Source organism: Lynx rufus, unplaced genomic scaffold, assembly GCF_022079265.1.
Source record: "Lynx rufus isolate CCGP_SWC_20201006 ecotype Redwood Valley unplaced genomic scaffold, mLynRuf1.p SCAF_18, whole genome shotgun sequence".
Classification (NCBI taxonomy): Eukaryota; Metazoa; Chordata; class Mammalia; order Carnivora; family Felidae; genus Lynx; species Lynx rufus.
In genome coordinates, this window is record NW_025814832.1 from 28,906,636 (window position 1) to 28,926,086 (window position 19,451).

A 19,451-nucleotide genomic window follows, 5' to 3' on the forward strand; every position below is an offset into this window, starting at 1 on the left:
GACCCAGGTTTAGCGGGTCTCCAGCCTTGAGTAATCTCCCCGGCCCCTGGGAGGTGGGATTAGCAGGGCACTTTAGAGCAGAGGCGCGGTGAGCGTGGGGGGCGGCGAGAGAGACGCCGATGCCACGCAGTCCTCTGCTTGGAGCGCGCTCGGACCGCTGCGGCTGGGGACGCCCCTCTGCGGGGTTCTGGCCGCCGGCTCGCTCGTGTCGGGGGCGGGGCTGGAGCAGCCTTTCCACCGCCCGGCGGCCTCGCGCCGCCTTCAGGTGTCCGGGTCGACGGCGAGCAGGCTCCGGGCCGGGCGGTCGGAGGAGCCGGGTCCGCAGCCCACAGCCCCAGCCCGCGGCCGCGAGCCCCCGGCCGTCTCCCCGCGCCCGGATGGCAGCCGCTCGCGCCGCATCCCCCCGCCCATTGGCTGGCGCGCCGCCGCCGCCCCGCCCCGCCCCGTCCCGCCCCGCCCCGCCATTGGCCGCGGCCGCCGCCTCGGGCCCCCTGCTCCAGCTGCCGCTGACATCACGCGGCCCGAGGCGGCGGCGGCGGCGGCGGCGGCTGCGCCCCCGGCCCAGCGCGCAGACCCCCCTCGGCAGAGGCGCCGCCGCGGGGCCCGGCGGAGGATGGTGCGCGGCGCGCCGGGGGCTCCCCGCCGCCAGAGCCGCAGCGCCGAGGCGGAGCCGGCTGCGGCGGACAGCCGACCCCCGCACCGCGCGCGGGGCGAGCGGCCGCGGTGAGGCGAGAGGGCGGCGCGGGCGCAGCGCCATGGGGGCCCTGACGAGCCGGCAGCACGCGGGCGTGGAGGAGGTGGACATCCCGTCCAATTCCGTGTACCGCTACCCGCCCAAGTCCGGTGAGGGCCGGCGGGCGCGGGCTGGGCGCGCCCCGGGGCCGGGGGGTGGGGAGGTCTGCGGGCCGGTGCGGCGGGGCCGTTGGCGGGGTAGCCGCGGTGGCCGGCCGGCCCGCCGCCCGAGGACTCGAGCGGCCTGCAGGCCGTCTGCCCGGTGACAGCGACGCGAGCGGCGGGGACTGCGGCTCCGGAGGGGCGGGGTGCCCGCGGGGCCCTTCTTGGCGCCCGGTGCGCCCTTTCCGCCGGGGGGTGCTGAGGGCTAGGTGAGGCGGGCCTGGCGTCCGAAACGGGGGCGGAGGGCCGGGGGCCGCGCATCCAGGCCTCTGGAGAGGGAGGCGCGGACGCCAGGTTTGAAGTAGGTTTCTCGGGGAGGGGTGGAGTGGCCGGGGGGACGGGGGGGGGGGGCGGAAAGCTTCCATTGCCTGCGGGAGGATGGAGGCCCAGAATGCGTTTGCAGGCTGGCGCTTTTCAGGAAGCTGTCAGAAGCAGAAAGAAGTGTTTCACAGAAATGTTTGGGCATCTGAGTATCAGAGTCACCAGGGTTGTCCCTTTGCCGGAGTAGCGGCCGGCCTGGCTTTTGGAACGGGGAGAGCTAGGAGACAGGGCACAGGCATTTAGAATGTCTGGAAGTTACTATGTGTGTGGTCAGAATCACTGAAAAGAGCGATGTCTGCAGCCCCTGGGTTATGGCCTAAGCGTTGGAGGTGGACGAGGGTTTTGCCAGGGAGGGGGAGAGGGTCCCAAGTGGATTGAGCACCGGCCAGTTCTGAACTGCTTGCTGCATGACCTCTTTGCTCGTGACTTTTCATTGCTTTTTCCCAAGACTTCTGGGGGACGGATGGCTACCATCTTCTCTTTGGCCTGGGACCTAATGAGGATTTGGGCGATCTTGGAGAGGTGTCAGGATGGGAGCCTCAGGGTAAAGACATGCTAATGAGATGAGCTGGTTTCTCAGCAGTGTGTCCAGTGTGTGCCAGGTGGAAGCAGGGACCAGACAATGAACCTGCGCCCTGCGGACTGTCTGCCAGCGCTGTTTCTTGCTGCTGCTGTGCCAAAGAATGAATCCTTGCTGAATACGATTAAGAGCCGTTTTAGAACAGTCTAAGATAAAGCTGCGGGATCTCTAGTGTTTTAGTAAAACCCTAGCTAATTAGGACTGTATGAAAAAATGCCCATAGAAGCGTGCACTTTGCTTTTTAATGGACAGAAATATGCATAAGTATTTGTGGGGGATTTTTTCCCCCCTGAAATCACTTAGCTTTTATTGATCGGAGTATGGAACATGTTTTGCTGAGCTTGGAGTTTTCAGTAGAGTTTGCAGTCTCAGAAGAGGATTCACCCTCCCTTCACGTGTGGGAATTAGCATGGGTAAATCTCTAGAAGGCGGTTCCCCAAAGGATATTAATACAAGTCTGAGCCTTGGGTGATGATCATAAAAGGAAAATGGACCAGACTAAAACTTTTTAAAAAGATTTGTTTATTAAGTCTATTTATTTATTTAGAGAGAGAGGCTGGGGGAGGAGCAGAGAGAGAATCCCAAGCAGGCTCCACATTGTCAGTGAAGAGCCCGTCTCGGGACTCGATCTCACGAACTGGGAGATCATGGCCTGAGCCGAAGTCAGGCCCTCAGCCAGTTGAGCCACCTAGGTATCCCCAAACTAAAACTTTCCTTATGCAACACACTTTGTGCTGACAGTCTGAAATAATCCTCTCCACTCCACCAGTCTTTTAAAAGTGCTAAGTAGTCGTAGCTCATTTCTAATTGGAAGTTCTATATGTGAGAAATCTTTACAGCAAAAGGGCCAAATTATTTGTGTTGAAGATAAAACACAGAAGATAAGAACCAGAACATTCATGTCCCAGCCAGCACATCTTTGTGTACTTGAGAATTTCCATGAACTTGCATATATGCTCTAGTCTGGAGACATTTCCCACCCTTCATCTGATCTTTATTTTATTTTTTCATTTTTTAACGTTTATTTATTCTTGAGACAGAGACAGAGCATGAAAGGGGGAGGGTCAGAGAGAGGGAGACACAGAATCCGAAACAGGCTCCAGGCTCTGAGCTGTCAGCACAGAGCCCGACGCGGGGCCCGAACTCACTGACCGCAAGACCATGACCTGAGCCGAACTCGGCCGCTTAACCGACTGAGCCACCCAGGCGCCCCTTCCTTCATCTGATCTTTAAACCGACTTGGCTTTTTATGGGGATGATAGTATTGTAGACCTGAAAGGGACCTTTGAGAGAATTTGGCCCAAGACCCACTCAGGTCGGTGGTAAGAAAGTGGAAGTCCAGAGACGTAAATTAGTCTGGCCAGGGCACCCATCAAGTTAGGGCACTTCTTTCTTTTTTTTTTTTTTTTTTTAATTTTTTTAACATTTATTTATTTTTGAGACAGAGAGAGAGAGAGCATGAACAGGGGAGGGTCAGAGGAAGAGGGAGACATAGAATCTGAAACAGGCTCCAGGCTCGGAGCTGTCAGCACAGAGCCTGACGCGGGGCTCGAACCCACAGACCGCGAGATCATGACCTGAGCCGAAGCGCTTAACCGACTGAGCCACCCAGGCGCCCCTAGGGCACTTCTTTCTAAGCCATCAGCCTCTGCCTTTCGCAAAGGAATTGACTTGTGGAAAGGAGGCTGCTCTGCATCAGGACTGAAACAGAACTCAAAGGCCCGTCCTTGTTGAGGAATCAGACTGGGTTGATTTTAAGCCTTCTTATCTTCAGTACTGATAGTAGGACAAAGCAGATAACAGAGTCAGCTTTCTCCAGGTGACCAGCTAAACTGAGACCGTGCCCTGACTCCCTGGAAAGTCTCAGACTCTGCTGCCCGTGGAAGAGTTTCAGAAAGCAACTCTGTCATCTGGCCCTGTGATGATAGTTACAGTGCCTGGCAGAAATTGCTTTCTTTTGTTTGTGTCTTTAGAGGAACCCCTTAGTTTTGTATGCTCATTGAAATGGAAACATTTAGAAATTACTGAGAACAGGGGCGCTTGGGCGGCTCAGTCGGTTAAGCATCTGACTTCAGCACAGGTCATGATTGTAGGTTCGAGCCCCGTGTTGGGCTCTGTGCTGACAGCTCAGAGCCTGGAGCTGCTTCAGATTCTGTGTCTCCCTCTCTCTGCCCCCCCCTCCCCTTGTGCTCTGTGTCTCTCGCTCTCTGTCTCAAAAGTAAATATTAAAATAATAAAAAAAATATTTTTTTAGCGTTTATTATTGAGAGACAGACACAGAACGTGAGCAGGGGAAGGGTAGAGAGAGGGGGAAACACAGAATCTGAAGTAGGCTCCAGGCTCTGAGCTGTCAGCACAGAGCCCGACGCGGGGCTTGAACTCACAAATTGCGAGATCATGACCTGAGCCGAAGTCGGTCGCTTAACCAACTGAGGCACCCAGGCGCCCCTAAAAAATTTTTTTAGAAATTACTGAAAACAGCTGATTTCATGTTGAAACTGAAGTTTCTTTAAAAAATTAGGCTTCTTTTTTTATTTTTTATTTTTTTTTATTTTTTATTTATTTTTTTTTTTAATTTTTTTTCAACGTTTTTTATTTATTTTTGGGACAGAGAGAGACAGAGCATGAACGGGGGAGGGGCAGAGAGAGAGGGAGACACAGAATCGGAAACAGGCTCCAGGCTCTGAGCCATCAGCCCAGAGCCTGATGCGGGGCTCGAACTCCCGGACCGCGAGATCGTGACCTGGCTGAAGTCGGACGCTTAACCGACTGCGCCACCCAGGCGCCCCCTAGGCTTCTTTTTTTAGAGAGAGATAGCCTAAATTGTTTTATAATTATTTATTTTTTGAATAAGTAATCTAAGTTACATGATTCAAAGTTTAAAAGAATGAAAAGCCATAAAGTGAAAGTCTTGTTCTCACTGCTCTGTTCATCACCCAGTTTCTCCCCATACACCTCCTCCCATCCCTGTGTAACCACTTTTGGTTTCTTTGGAATTCTTCCAGTTTCTTGTGCGAATACAAGCATAACATGCTATTTAGGCTGTTCTGCACCTTTTTGTTAAAACCTTTTTTTTGTAGAGATTTTATTTATTATTTATTTTGTATACATTTTTAATGTTTGTTTATTTATTTATTTTGGAAAGAAAGAGCACAAGAGGGGGAGGAGCAGAGAGAGAGAGGAAGATACAGAATCTGAAGCAGGCTCCAGACTGCTTGCTGTCAGCGCAGGGCTGGATGTGGGGCTTGAATTCATAAACCGTGAAATCGTGACCTGAGCCAAAGTCAGATGCTTAACCAACCGAGCCACCCAGACACCCCAAAGATTTTATTTTTTAAATGTTTATTTATTTTGAGCTAGAGAGAGAGCATGCAAGTGTGGGCAGGGGAGAGGCAGAGAGAGAGAGAGAGAGAGAGAGAGAGAATCCCAAGCAGGCTCCACACTGAGTGTGGAACCAGAAGCAACGCTCAGTCCCACAACCCTGTGATCCCGACCTCAGCCAAAATCAAGTCAGATGCTCAACCGACTGAGCCACGCAGGTGCCCCAAGAGCAGTTTTTTTTTTTTTTCAACGTTTATTTATTTTTGGGACAGAGAGAGACAGAGCATGAACGGGGGAGGGGCAGAGAGAGAGGGAGAGACAGAATAGGAAACAGGCTCCAGGCTCTGAGCCATCAGCCCAGAGCCCGACGCGGGGCTCGGACTCTCGGACCGCGAGATCGTGACCTGGCTGAAGTCGGACGCTTAACCGACTGTGCCACCCAGGCGCCCCCCAAGAGCAGTTTCTTAAGCATGGATAACGTCTCTTGTTTGTGAAATAGTTATAACAATTTCTCTTAGTTTTTAGGAACATCAATTTAATATTAGTTTCGAAGCCAAGGAATTTAAAATCTGTAACTCACTACAAAATAAAGAATTGTTCAGTTCTGGGACAGTTTGATAACTTTAAAATTAAGTAAGTTCCTTGGGGTGCCTGGTGGCTCAGTCGATTAAGCAACTGACTTTAGCTCAGGTCATGAACTCTGTCAGCACAGAGGCCACTTCTGATAGGCTCTCTCTCTCTTTGCCCCTCCCCCGCAATAAACATTAAAAAAAGAAAGTAATCTGAAATTCATAGTAAATACACTGAATACCATAAAAAACCTAAACGTTCCTCCATTTAATGATGATCATCAAGGTCAAGAGTTCAAATGCCAGCATTATTTTTCAAACACTTAAAATGTAGTGATTTTCCTCTTGAAACCTCCAGTATTTATGGTTAATTTTTTTAATTTTCTATTTTTTATTTGAGAGACAGAGAGAAAGAGTATGAGAGAGGGGCAGAGGGAAAGATGGAGAGAATCCCCCGACTGTAGGATCATGACCTGAGCTGAAATCAAGAGTCAGACAGACCCTCAGTTGAGCCACCCAGGTGCCCCTGAAACCTCCAGTGTTTTTGTTTTATTGATACTTCATTAAAAGCAGACCGATTTCTTTTACTTCTTGATTTTGTTCTAAGATTTAGGGCCTTTGATTTCCTTATATGATGGTGGTTGTATCCTTTTGTTCTTTAGCATGTTTTCTCTTTCTGTTTATTACCATTTATGTACCTTTACTGAGCACCTGCTGTGTATCATGCATTGTACTGTGCACCAGTATATAGATTCTGATCCTTGTGCTCAGTGATTTTGATTCCTTTGGCAAGCAGCAGGATAGCTCTCAAATCAACTTTGTAATTCATGATATGGGTCACAGAAGGGAGTATTAACAACACAAGCTGTTTGGTGGCAGTATCAGTCAGGATTCTCCAAAGAAACGGAACCAATAGGAGATATATGTATATTTAAAAAATACATGTATGTTCCTTAAAATAAAAGGTTTATTTTTTTATGTTTACTTTTTATTTTAAGGAATTGTCTTCTGTGATTGTGGGAGCTGGCAAGTCTAAAATTTATAAGGCCCGCCAGCGAGCTGGAAACAGACAGGAATTGATGTAGTCATGAGTCTGAAATCTGTAGAGCAAGCTAGCAGACTGGAAACTCCGGCAGGATTTCTCTTTCAGTCTTAAGACAGAATTCCTTCTTCTCTGGGGAACCTCGGTTTTTGCTCTTACAGTCCTCCACTGATTGGATGAGGCCCATCCACATTATCAAGGTAATTTCTTTTCTTTAAAGTCAACTAATTGTAAATGTTAATTACATCTACAAAATACCATCACAGCAACATCTAGGTTAACGTTTGGATAAACAGCTGGGCATGACAGCCCAGCCAAGACACATAAAATTTACAACTATAGTGGCTTCCTATTTTAACTAATTATTCTTGTGAAGTAGGTGCTAAGCTCGAGGTTTTAGTTGATGAAAGAGTACTTGTGCTGTGAAAACCTCTTTTTTAAAAAAATTTTTCTTTATTTATTTCTTTTCAGAGAGAGAGTGAGAGTGAGCATGAACAGAGAAGGGTCAGAGAGAAGAAGAGAGAGAGAATCCCAAGCAGGCTCTGTGCTGACAGTGCAGATGTGGCTCGAACTCACAGACTGCAAGATCATGACCTGACCCGAAACCAAGCCTCTGAAAACTCAGAGTTGGAGGCTTAACTGACTGAGCCACCCAGGTGCCCCAAAACCTATTTAAAAAAAAAAATCTAAAAGTTATAACCTTTAGAAATCATTATTTAAAAATTACGCTTCTTCCAGAATTTCAGTGCTTATAATCTAGTGTGAGAGGTGGAATGCAGGCATACAGAGGTAAGTAAGAATACAGACTACCGTCACCAAGTGGGGTATATCCCAGGAATGCAGGGTTAGTTTAATATCTGAAAATCAGTTAACGTTAATATATCACATTAGTAGAATAAAAAATAAAAACTACATGATTATTTCAATAAATGGAGATAAAACGCGACAAATCCAACCTTTTCAAGATGAGGAACACTCAGCCAACTGGGAATAGAAGGGAACTTCCTCAGTTTGATAAAGGGCATCTCTGAAAAGCCCACAGCTCATATCATACTTAATGATGAAATACAGAATGCTTTCCTGCTAAGATCAGGAACAAGGCAAGGATGTCTGCTTTTGTCATTTAGTGTTGATTGGAGATTCGGACTAGTACGGCAAAATAAACACACGTACATATTAAAAAAAAATTTTTTTAAGGCACCCAGAATATAAAGGAAGAAGTAAAACTCTGTTCACAGGTGACACAATCCTGTATGAGAAAGTACCAAGGATTCCACACACACACACAAAACTACTACAGTCAATAAATGAGTTAGGAAGATTGCACATACAAGATCAATATATAAAAATCAATTGCATTTTTACACACAAGGAATAATCTGAAAATGAAATTAAGAAAGCTGGGGCACCTGGCTGGCTCAGTTGGTTGAGTGTCGGATTTTGGCTCAGGTCATGATCTTGTGGTTCGTGGGTTTGAGCCCAGCATCAGGCTCTGTGCTGACAGCTGAGAGCCTGGAGCCTGCTTTAGATTCTGTGCCTCTCTCTCTGCCTCTGCCCATCTTGCACTCTGTCTCTCTCTCAAAAATAAATAAACATTTAAAAAAAAAAATTTTTTTTTTTTTAAAGAAAGAAAGAAAGCAATTCATCCTCGAGTTTCTGGGTGGCTCATTCAGTTAAGTGTCTGACTCTTGGTTTTGGTTCAGGTTATAATCTCAGGGTTTCGTGAGTTTGAGCCCTGGTTCAGGCTCTGTGCTGGCAGCACAGAGCTTGCTTGGAATTCTCTCTCCCTCTCTGCCCCTCCCCTGCTCACTCTTGCACGCTTTTGCACACACTGTGGCTCAAAATAAATAAATAAACTTTAAAAAAAAAGTATAAAAGTTGTACACTGAAAATTCTACAATGTTACCGAGATTGATGCTTTAACTAAAGAAGTTTTAAAAGATCTAAGTAATTAAACACTTCATGTTGGAAAACTCAGTATTGTCAAGATGCCGATATTCTCCAAATTGATCTAAAAATTTAGTCAAAATCCCAACAAACTTTTTCTAAAGAAATTGACCAACTGATTCTTTTTCTCTTTTTAATTTTTTTTGTTTAACATTTCTTTTTGAGAGAGAGATAGAGGGAGGCCGAGCATGAGTGGAGTAGGGGCAGAGACAGAGGGAGACATAGAGTCTTAAGTAGACTCTACACTCAGCACAGAGCCTGATGCAGGGCTCGATCCCATGACTCTGGGATCATGACCTGAGCCAAAATCAAGAGTTGGATGCTCAACCAACTGAGCCACCCAGGTGCCCTGAAAAATCTTAAAAAAAGGAAGGGAGGAAGAGAGGAAGGAAGGGAGGGAGGGAGAGAGAGAGAGAGAGAGAGAAAGAGAGAAAGAGAAAGAAAGAGACTAACAAAGTTAAAGGACTTGCACTACCCAATTTAAAAAATTACTATAAAACCACAGTGTGGTATTGGCACAACAAAAGTCATATAGATCAATGGAACAGAATTTTAAGGCAGAAATAAAACCTTATGTTCATGGTCAGTTGATTTTGACAAAAGTACCAAGACTTACCAACAGGAAAAGAATAGTTTTTTTCAACAAATGGTTCTGGGACATTTGGATAATGACAAGCAAAAAATAATAGTAACAATAAACTTAAACTCTTTCTTATTTTTTTTTTTTTTTTTTAAATTTTTTTTTTCAACGTTTGTTTTTTTATTTTTGGGACAGAGAGAGACAGAGCATGAACGGGGGAGGGGCAGAGAGAGAGGGAGACACAGAATCGGAAACAGGCTCCAGGCTCTGAGCCATCAGCCCAGAGCCCGACGCGGGGCTCAAACTCACGGACCGCGAGATCGTGACCTGGCTGAAGTCGGACGCTTAACCGACTGCGCCACCCAGGCGCCCCACTTAAACTCTTTCTTACATCACCAAAAATTAACTCAGAATGGATCATAGAATGAAGACACAAGTCACAGAATGGGAGAAAATATTTGCAATTCATATGTATGTTAAGGGATTTGTATCAAGAATATATAAAGAACTTGTACAATTCAATAAGAAAAAGAACCTGGGGCGCCTGGGTGGCTCAGTTGGTTAAGCATTCTGACTTTGGCTCAGGTCATGATCTCGCGGTTTGTGAGTTCAAGCCCCATGTCAGGCTCTGTGCTGACAGCTCAGAGCCTGGAGCCTGCTTTGTGGATTCTGTCTCCCTCTCCCCTGCCCCTCCCCTGCTCATGCTCTGTCTCTCTCTCAAAAATAAATAAAACATTAAAAAAAATTAAGAAAAAAAGAAAAAGACAAACCTTAAAAAAGGAACAAAGGTCTTGATAGACATTCCTCCAAAAAAAGATACATAAATGGAAAATAAGCACATGAAAACAGCACCATTAGCCATTAGGGAAATGCAAATCAAAGCTACAGTTAGATACCACTTCACAACCACTAGGGTGGCTATAATCAATACAAGAAATAATAAGTGTTGGTGGGGATGTAGAGAAATTAAAATTCTGGTACCCTCCTGGTAGAAATGTAAAAGAGCACAGTTGCTTTGGAAAACTGTTTGACAGTTCCTTAAATGACTCAGCAATTCCATTCGTAGGTATATATATGCCCAAGAAAAATGGGGAAAATCCACACCAAAATATGTACACGAATGTTCGTGACAGCATTTTTCGCAATAGTTAAAAGGTGGAAATAACCCAAATGTCCATCAACTGGCAAATGGAACAACTGATAACATGTGACAAGTCCACACAATGGGACTTTATTTGGCAATAACAGGGTATTTGCTACACCATGATGAACCTTGAAAACATTCATGTTAAGTGAAAAGCCAGATGCAAAATGGTATACATCGAATAATCCCATTTATTCGTAATGTCTGCAAAAGACAAATCCATTGAGACAGAAAGGAGATTAGTGAGTGTCAGTGACTGGGGGAGGGGAAAATGGGGAGTGACTGCTAATGGGTTTCTTTTTGGGATCATGAAAATGTCCACTAATACGATCATGGTGAATAGTTGCATAACTCTGTGAATATACTAAAAAGCCACTGGATAGTGTACTTTAAATAGGTGAATTGTAAGGTGTATGAATTATATGTCAATAAAGCTGTTTAAAAAAATGGACCTAAATGTAAGAACTAAAGCTGTAAAACCCCTAAAAGAAGATATAGATACAGGAGAAATTATTTATTTGACTCGGATTAGGGAAAGAGTTCTTTGATACAGCCCCAAAAACACTATCCAGAAGAGAAAAAACTGATAAATTGGATTTCTTCAAAATTAAACATGTTTCTGTTTCAGAAAACGTTAAGATAGATGAAAAGACAAGGCATCTTCTGAATGAAAATATTTGCAAAACACATGGATAAAGGATTTGCATCTAGAATATACCAAGAACTTTAACAACTCAGTATTTATTTATTTATTTATTTATTTTCAACGTTTATTTATTTTTGGGACAGAGAGAGACAGAGCATGAACGGGGGAGGGGCAGAGAGAGAGGGAGACACAGAATCGGAAACAGGCTCCAGGCTCTGAGCCATCAGCCCAGAGCCTGACGCGGGGCTCGAACTCACGGACCGAGAGATTGTGACCTGGCTGAAGTCGGACGCTTAACCCACTGCGCCACCCAGGCGCCCCTATTTATTTATTTTTAATGTTTATTTATTTTTGAGAGAGACAGAGACAGAGCGTGGGTGAGGGAGGGATGGAGAGAGAGGGAGACACAGAACCTGAAGCAGGCTCCAGGCTCCAAGCCGTCAGCACAGAGACTGATGCGGGTCTCCAACTCACAAACGGTGAGATCATAACCTGAGCTGGAGTCATACACTCAACCAACCGAGCCACCCAGGCGTCCCTAACAACAGTGTTAAGACAACCCAATTTAAAAATGGACAAACGAGTTGAATAGGTATGTCCCCAAAGAAGATATAGGAATGGCTAATAAACCCATAGAATGATGCTCACTTCCAGTAGTCGTTAGGAAAATACAGTCAAAACCACAATGAGGGGCACCTGGGTGGCTCAACCGATTAAGCCTCTGACTCTTGCTTTCTGCTCAAGTCATGATCTCAAGGTTTGTGAGTTCAAGCCTCACATTGGGCTCTGTGCTGACAGTGCGGAGCCTGCTTGGGATTCTCTCTTTCCCTCTCTCTCTGCCCCTCCTCCACTCATTTTCTCTGTCTCTTTCTCAAAAATATATAAATAAACAAAAAATTAAAAAAAAACACCACAAGGAGATAGCAGTTCACAACCACTAGGAGAGCTACAATAAGAAAGACGATGTCAAAAAAAAAGAAAAAGATCTCAAGTGCTAGTGGGAATGCATGGAAATGGAATCCTAGTATGTCTCTGAAAGGAATGTAAAATGGTAGCAGCCACTTTGGAAGAGTTTGGGAGTGTCTTAAAAAATTAAACATAAAGTTACCTTATGATCTAGAATTCCACTCTCAACGAATGTGTCCAGAAGATTCACACACAGACATGTATGTGCATGTCCATAGCAGCATTGTATCTATGAATAGGCAAGAAATGGGAAGTAATCCAAATGTTCATCAGCTGGTGAATGGATTAATAAAATGAGGTAAATTCATACAATGAAATGCTATTCAGCAATTTAAAGGAATGAACTAGTGATATATGCTGCACTACATGGATTAACCTCGAAAACATTGTGCTAAGTGCTAGAAACCAGATTTAAGACTGTATATTGTGTGAGTCCACTTATACAAAATGGCTAGAAAAGGCAAATTTATAGAGCTAGAAAACAGCAGTGTTTGCCTAAGCCTGGGGAAGGGAGTGGGAATTCGTTGTAAACGGGCACGAGGGAACATTTTGGGGGTGGTGGAAATGTTTTCAAGTGGATGGTGGTGATAGTTACCAAAGTCATTAAAATGTACGATGGGTGAATTAAAAAAAAATTTATTTTTTACATTTATTTATTTTTGATAGAGACAGGGCACAAGTTGGGGAGGGGCAGAGAGAGAAGGAGACACAGAATCCGAAGGAGGCTCCAGGCTCCGAGCCGTCAGCACAGAGCCCGACCCGGGGCTCGAACCCATGAACCGTGAGATCATGACCTGAGCCGAAGTCGGACGCTTAACCGACTGAGCCACCCAGGTGCCCCATGATGGGTGAATTTTATGTGATGTATAGTATACCTCAGTAAAGCTGTTAAAAGTAACTACACAGGGGTTTCTGCCAAGTGAGTAAAATACAGAAAAGAGCTTGATCAGTAAGGGTAGAGTTCTAGAAAGCAATGGTTCTGAACACATCGAAGGCAGGGTAGAACGCTCAAATAGCCCAAGAGGGAGAATAGTATTAGTAATGGCCTGGAAGTTTGCTGGTGTGCTTTGTTTTTGTTTTGTTTTGTTTTGGCCTTTATAAGTTTTTGTTTTAATGTCAGTTAACATCTAGTGTTGTATTAGTTTCAAGTGTACTTGCCAGTATTCTTGATGGATTTAGAGAATAGCGAATAGATTAGTTGGTTGAGGCAGGGAATTCTAGTAGAAAGACAGCGTGCAATAAAATTTGGGAGGTGGGTAGGAGCCAAAAGAGAGAGGAACCAGGTGGTGTTCTTAGGAAGATTTATCTCTTAGAGGTATAGGTTGTAGGGAGAAGAAGACCTAGAAGCATGGAGATTTGCTAGGGAAGTATAACCTGATAATCCACTGTAACCGAACTTGGAAAGGGCTGAGGTCTTGACAAGGATGCTTGGCACAAAGCACACGTTGAGTGTTTTTGTGGTTTTGATGACTATGAGATTTTTAGGCTGGGTGACCAGAGAAGTGAGCACCATTGACAGAAATTGAGAATCTGGGGAAGAAACTGCTTTTCAAGTGAGTCCCAAACGGGCCGCCTGGGTGGCTCAGTCGGTTAGATGTCCAACTTCAGCTCACGTCATGATATGAGTTCGAGCCCCTGGAGCCTGCTTTGGATTCTGTGTCTACCTTTCTCTCTGCCTCTCTGTCTTTCTCAAAAATAAAAAATAAAAAAAGAATTTTAAAGTGAGTTCCAAATGTCATCCAGGGCTTTACTGCTCCTTAGAATCTAGAAGAATTAGAACCCCCCCCAATCCCCCCAAATCATAGAGTGTAGACTTCTAATGCCACTTCCAAGATTTCTGTGAATTCCTGCATATCCCGTGGTATAGTCATGTTGGCTCCGGAGCTCCAGCTTGCTGTCTTTGCCCCACAGTAAATGTGACTTCGGTCCATTCTTCAGTTTCTCCAAAAAATTCCATTCACAGAAAACCCTAAAAGCGTAGATTCTGGGGCGCCTGGGTGGCTCAGTCGGTTAAGCATCGGACCCTTTGTCTCTGCTCAGGTCATGATCTCCCAGGTCGTGTGGGATCGATCCCTCCCGAGTCAGGCTCTGCGCTGGCAACTTGGAGCTGCTTGGGATTTTCTCTCCTCTCTGCCCCTCCCCTGCTCACATGCATGTTTGTGCTCACGAGCACTCGCTCTCTCTCTCTCTCAAAGATAAATTAATAAACATAAAAAACCCCCCCAAAAGTATAGATTCTGCTAAAGATCTGTGGAGGGCAATGAAGTTGGGGTTTATGTCGCAGAAATACAAAGGAGTAGCAAGCAGCATCGCCCTAAACTGAACTTCAGCTACGGAGTTTTACTGGCTCTTAGGTTCCCCAGCCCCAGCCTTTCTCATCCTGTCATTTCTCTGCCTTTTTGACTCTTCTTCTCACCCTTTCTCCTGAGAAGAAAAGTTACAAAACAGTTTGAGTTGCAACCAGTAACAAAAGGACACGGACCCTTGGTGTGTTGTTCTTCATTCTCAGAAGCTCATTAAGGTATGTTCCAAAAAAAGATTGTGCCTTCACCCAGAGGAGTTGTGCTGACAGCTCTTGAGATAAAATGCTCTTTATTCCCGCTCCTCCCAGCAATAAAGGTGATTCATTGAACTTGAAGCAAAGAGGGGTTACCCGGATGAAAAGATACAGCAGGTGGTTAAAGATTTGGGCTGAAACTCCAAAGAAGGATCAGAAGAAAATGTTTGGGAGTCGCGTTATGGGAAAGGAGGAGCCCGTGTGTATTGATTGCTCCCTGGGCCTGACAACAGTCCTTTGAAAGAGGTGTTACTATCCGTTTTACAAATAAAGAAACCACAGCTCAAAAAAGTTAAATAAGTTGTCCTAGGTCATACAGTGGTAGAAGGTGGCACCAGGAGCAAATTCACGTGTGCCTTAAGTCAGAGCCTCTGCTTTGATTCTATGAGGAAGAGAGAGGGAGAAAGAATGAAAGGAAAGGAGAGACCTGAGCTCTTAGAGACACTTCCGCGTTTGTGGGCTGCACAAAAGCGTGGAACAAGTGGTAGGTAAGAAGAGATTCAGGACCGGGAGGGTTTGGGGAGCCAAGGGACAAGGAGCCTCAGAAATGAGTGTGGAAGTCTTCTGAGCGTTCATAAGGGTGAAGGAAGTGTGAGAACAGACTTGGCCCGCTGGTGTTGCAGGGAAGAATTTAGAGCGGCGGAAACCACTGGAAGAGCTGCGGAGTTACTGGACGTGGGTGGGAGCAGGCAGGAATGACGGATGCGGGCCCAGGGGGCGGATTTTAAGGCATGGCAGATGAAACTCTTTTTGTATTTGCTTTTTAAGTTGGGGAGACCAGAATATGCTTTCAGCGCAAGGCAAGTAAAAAGATGGTGGACAGAGGAATAGCAATATTGAGAAAGAGGGAGGTTGCTGATGAGGTGTCGAGGAGGGAGAGGCAGTTGGGAATGGGAACTCAAGCGGAAAAGTTAACCTTGGAATGGGGAAAGGGCTACCTTCTTGAAATCGGAAGAATGTATGGATAGAAATATAGGGAAGTTGGAAGGTGTTGAAACTTTGGTTTTTTGTTTTTGTTTTTTTCTTTAAGGATTTTTCTATTGATTGATTTTGAGAGAGAGGGGGAGAGAGAGAGAATCCCAAGTAGGCTCTGCACTGTCAGCACAGAGCCAGATGTGGGGCTCAGACTCAAGAACTGTGAGATCATGATCTGACTCAAAGTTAAGAGTTACATGATTAACCCACTGAGCCACCTCGGCACCCCGAGGTGGTGAAGCTTTTGTGACATTGAAGGATTTTGAGGGGATGTCGCAAAGTGGAAGAGTCAGGTTTGGTACCTTGAAAATGGGGGGAAGGCTTGGCTCTGTCGATGTGCGCCTTGCTCTAAATATTGGAAAGCTACAGTTGTTAAAACTATATTGTACTCAGGGGCACCTGGCCTGCTCCGTCAGTAGAGTATGCGACTCTGAATCTCAGGGTTGTGAGTTTGGGCCCCACGTTGGGCATGGAGCCTACTAAAAAACAAAACAAAACTATATTGTACTCAAACAAAAACACTTCATTGTGCTCATTCAGAATAGAATAGAGTCTGGAGCTAGGTATGTATATATAGCATGATAAAAATAGATTTTCAGTTTAGTGGGGTTAATGGAATATTCAATAAATGGTGTTAGTAAAGTTTCCCGTTTGGAAAAAAAAAAAAAAGACTAACCCCTTATCCCACACAGTCTATAAGGACAAATTCCAGATCAAATAGCAACAACAACAATACCCAGGACGGGAAAAAAAAAGTATGCAAGCAATGTAAACTAGAAAGTAGGGAATGTTTATCAGTAGGGGAACCAGTTCATTAAATCTGGGCATTCAATGGGAATATAGTACAATGGTTAAGAGTACACATAGGAACTCTGTAACAAAAATAGCTGGGTTTGGGACCTGACACTGCCTCTTACTAGCTGTGTGATCCTGGACAAATTACTTACCCTCTCTGTGCATTTACCGTCTCTTCTGCAAAATAAAAAAATTTGTACCGCCTACCTTATATGGTTGTTGTGAGGAATAACCTATGTGTACTTGTTAGTACAGTGCTGGTATAGAGTGAGTCCTCGATATGGGGTTATTACATTGAGGTTATTATTATGAGGTATTATGTGGTCATAATAATAATGAGTTTGATTTTTAAAAAAATTTTTTTAACGTGTATTTATTATTGAGAGACACAGAGAGACAGAGCATGAACATGGGAGGGGCAGAGAGAGAGAGAGAGAGAGACACAGAATCCGAAGCAGGCTCCAGGCTCCGAGCCATCAGCACAGAACCCGATGTGGGGCTCGAACTCACAAACCGCAAGATCATGGCCTAAGCTGAAGTCGGACACTTAACCGACTGAGCCACCCAGGTGCCCCACGAGTTTGATTTATAAGGGCAGACATGGAAAGATGCATAGAGTGCGATAGGCAAAAAAAACCCAAAAACAAAAAAAACCTTGCAGATCGATATGTGTATATTCCAATTAAATTAAAAGACAAAGTAAAACAGAAAATCCGAATGTGTTTACATCTGTGTAGGAAAATCTGGAAGGCCACAAACCAATTCTTAATAGCAGAGTTACATCTCACAGAACGGATAATCGGGTTGGATTATCACTTTTTAAATTACGCGCTTCTGTGTGTTTTTGTTTTTTATTTTTTGCAAAGGATATGTTTTACTTGTGTAATTTTTAAAAAGGCTTTAAGTAATCTCCACACCAAACATGGAGCTCGAACTCCTAACCCTAAGATCCAGAGTCGCTGCGTTCCACCTACTAAGCCAGCCAGGTGCCCTTTGTAAGTGAATAAAAGCATAAATAACAGAAGTAGTGCTGTGGCAATAGAATTGAGTGAACAGCATTAGTCGGCTCAGGTCATGATCTCACGGCTCGCAGCGCATCAGGCTCTGTGCTGACAGTTCCGACCCCTGAGCCTGCTTCGGGTTCTGTGTCTCCCTCTCTCTCTGCCCCTCCCCTGCTCACAATCTGTCTCTCTCTCTCTCTCAAAAATAAACAAACATTAAAAAAAAATTTTTTTTAAAGAATTGAGTCGAATAGTTAGAGATGTTTGAAAAACTTTTGTTACTGTTTTTTCATTTTTGCGACCAAAAGCTTAAATTATATTATTTAAATATTGTGTAGATGAAGCTTTTTCAAATACATGGAAACCTAATAGGATTCCTATAGCCAATTTTCTCATATTTAAATTTTGTATAAAGTTATTATTTTATTTTTAAAGTTATTTTAATTTATTTTATTTACTTTTTTATTTTTATTTTATTTATTTATTTAATTTTAATGTTTATTTATTTTTGAGAGAGAGAGACAGACAGACAGGGAGCGAGCAGGGGAGGGGCAGAGAGAGACACAGAATCCGAAGCAGGCTCCAGGCTCTGAGCTGTCAGCACAGAGCCAGACGTGGAGCTCGAACTCACAAACCTGAGATCATGACCTGAGCCGAAGTCGGGCACTTAACTGACTGAGCCACCCAGGCGCCCCTTTATTTACTTTTTTAAATGTTTATTCATTTTTGAAAGAGAGAGAGAGAGAGAGAGAGAGAGAGAGAGAGAGAGAGAGAATGGGGGAGGGGCAGAGAGAGGAGGACAGAGGCTCTGAAGCCAGCTTTGCACTGACAGTAGAGAGCCGGATGAGGAGTTTGTAGTCATGAACTCGGAGATCGTGACCTGAGTCGAAATCTGATGCTTAACCTTGAGCCACCCAGGCACCCCTAAAGTTATTTTTAAATATAATTCCATTTTTTTGCAATAATCAAGCATACACCTCCATTAAGTTGAAGATTAATATTTTTCACTTATAGGCAGAATAGTTGTTTTATGTGACATCGTTCAAAATGCAAAAAGAAGGGAAGATTGTTTATAAATCTTGCAATAAAAACTCCCACTTAGCCTAAGATAGGGGCTAAAATCCCAAATACGTTTTACTTTATCATTTACTCCACATAAATTATCAAAATTTTTTGCTTGCTCATCTTTGAGTTTTGTTTGTTTTGTAAAATATAAAGTTTCCATGACTTGAGTTTAAAATCTTTGATTTGCAATGTGGCATTACTTAGAGGCCTAAACAGTTGGGGTTTTTTTCCTACGCCTGGTTTCTGTAGGCAGACATATTTCAGTAATTTCATGGATTTGGAAAGAAAAGTTCTTATTTATTTTTTAAAATCTTTTTTATTAATGTTTATTTTTTATTTTTGAGAGAGAGACAGAGACAGAGACATTGTGCACAAGTGGGGGAGGAGCAGAGAGAAAGGGAGAATCCTAAACAGGCTCCAGGCTCTGAGCTGTCAGCACAGAGCCTGATGCGGGGCTCGAATTGCCAAACTGTGAGATCATGACCTGAGCCGAAGTCCGACGCTTAACAGACTGAGCCACCCGGGCTCAGTTTTTATTTTTTTACATTTTAGTTTTGATTAATCTCTACCCCCAACGTGGGCTCAAATTTACAACCCTGACTCAAGAGTCACATACTCTAGGGACTGAGCCAGCCAGCTCCCCCCTTTTTTTTTTAAATTAGAGTTTTTGTTAATATATAGGGTACCCATAATGATTAAGGTGAACAATGTGATGATTTGATATATGTATATCTTATAAAAGGCATACAGAGTTGCAGGAAAATGGGAAGTGGGTCTAATTGTTCTTTATTGTGTGATGTTATAGTTCATAGCAGTTTGGTGGCATATATCAGAATGTCTCATTGGATCAGATGTAAATTATGGAATCAATTGAGCAATATTTAATTTCACTGTGATGTTCGGAATATGGCCCAATAGCTTAAATTCATTGGGCAAATTGTTTAAGATAGTGAATTGTAACTGAGGTTTTTCTCTTTGGTTTTTCTGAAAACTAGAAAACCAGTTTTCTCAGAAAAACTGAGGTTTTTCTCTTCTTCACATAAGGAAC

The 19,451-nt window shown here is 44.3% G+C and overlaps 1 protein-coding gene across 3 annotated transcripts in view; it reads left to right on the plus strand.

Annotated features, from left to right (window-relative positions):
- The first annotated feature begins 695 nt into the window (after positions 1-695).
- RNF157 (ring finger protein 157) overlaps positions 696-19,451 on the plus strand; it is an 83,799-nt gene continuing 65,043 nt past the window's right edge. Inside the window, exon 1 of one of the 3 annotated variants that reach the window (XM_047081342.1) lies at positions 696-843. In XM_047081342.1, coding sequence (XP_046937298.1) covers positions 756-843 — 88 coding nt within the window. In that variant the 5' untranslated portion in view covers positions 696-755. The remainder of the gene's footprint in view (positions 844-19,451) is intronic. The other 2 variants (XM_047081340.1, XM_047081339.1) reach the window with 2 other exon arrangements.